Genomic DNA, 1,158 nt, shown 5'->3' with positions numbered 1-1,158 from the left:
AAAAAAAGTTTTAAAGTGTGAGCTTTGATAATGCAAAGCTTTTTTAGTGAAGACTGCTCTTGTATGTTTGTTAAAAACGTAGCTCTGCGTATGTGTTTGACTCTGCTGAAGACTATACTTTATATATTCCAATGTCACACTTTTCACTTTCTAACATTGCAGCTTTAGGATAATAAAGAATAACAAAAAGAAAATATACATAATTATCCAAAGTAATGTTTTTGGCTGGACCTGCCACGGTGCAGCGCGACATCCTTGAATGTCCGTGAGAGAGTGTTGGAGGCCGTAACACCTTCAGAATGATTTGGCACGAACATTTTCTCTTACGTCATCAGGATTGTTTTACAGCGGATCCACAACAGTTTTTCATTTTTTCATTCTTCACATGACATGTCGCACTCCGAGGAAGGTCTGCGCGTCTTCTCTCTTAACTTGCTGCGAGATGAATTTGGGCATTAAACTGAAAACTGCTTCTAATTTGGTGTATTTGACAAGTAGATAACTTTTTGAATTCAGTGTTTGGATTTTTGTTTTTTCTCATAAAATATTTGTAGTTCTGTGAGAAATTGTGCATTTCCTGTTTAAATTTTCTGTTTCTTTGCACAAGAGGACGATGTTTAAATGGAAGTGAGCAGTTGATGGTAGATAAGCTATTCTGGCTCATCTGAAACTTCCTCAAAGGCTAAACTTCAACACACGGCCCAGTGTTTGGTCGTTATCCACTAATATAGGATGACTGCACAAAATTAAAATGAACATGCAGATTCCTTTTGTTTATTATTTCGTATTTCCTCAATGCAAATTCATGACATTCACATTTTTTCAGTTCTTGTTCCTATGTCTCATTTTCATTTTTCTTTATATAAAACATAGTCAGTTATTGCTCTGTGCATGGCTGGAGATGGGGGGAATAAATAAGAAGAATAAGAATAAAAGTTTTTATTCTGTAAAGCATTTTGTGTCACACGTTTTGTATGAAAAGTGCAGTACTAATAAAGTCTTATTGATTGCTTGACCACCAAAAATAAATGAGCAAATGTTTAAATACAGTAAGTTTAAAAATACTGGAATCAAATTTAAATGAAATAATTTATTGTAGATTTCTGTCTCCCCAAAGGTTGCGTAAGATACCCAGAAAAAAACGTAACCGAGAGGAAA

General features: G+C 34.5%; 1 protein-coding gene across 1 annotated transcript in view; it reads left to right on the top strand.

Moving 5' to 3' along the window:
- Positions 1–390: 390 nt before the first annotated feature.
- Positions 391–1,158, top strand: part of LOC147817710 (C-type lectin domain family 10 member A-like) — a 13,534-nt gene continuing 12,766 nt past the window's right edge. The window contains exon 1 of the mRNA XM_087169750.1: positions 391–409. Coding sequence (XP_087025876.1) covers positions 391–409 — 19 coding nt within the window. The remainder of the gene's footprint in view (positions 410–1,158) is intronic.

Source organism: Seriola lalandi, unplaced genomic scaffold, assembly GCF_002814215.2.
Source record: "Seriola lalandi dorsalis isolate HSWRI2012SDOR001 ecotype SW California unplaced genomic scaffold, Sedor1 jcf7180002054912, whole genome shotgun sequence".
Taxonomy (NCBI): domain Eukaryota; kingdom Metazoa; phylum Chordata; class Actinopteri; order Carangiformes; family Carangidae; genus Seriola; species Seriola lalandi.
The sequence above is the reverse complement of the archived record's forward strand: the minus strand, read 5'-3'. Positions and strand labels throughout refer to the sequence as shown.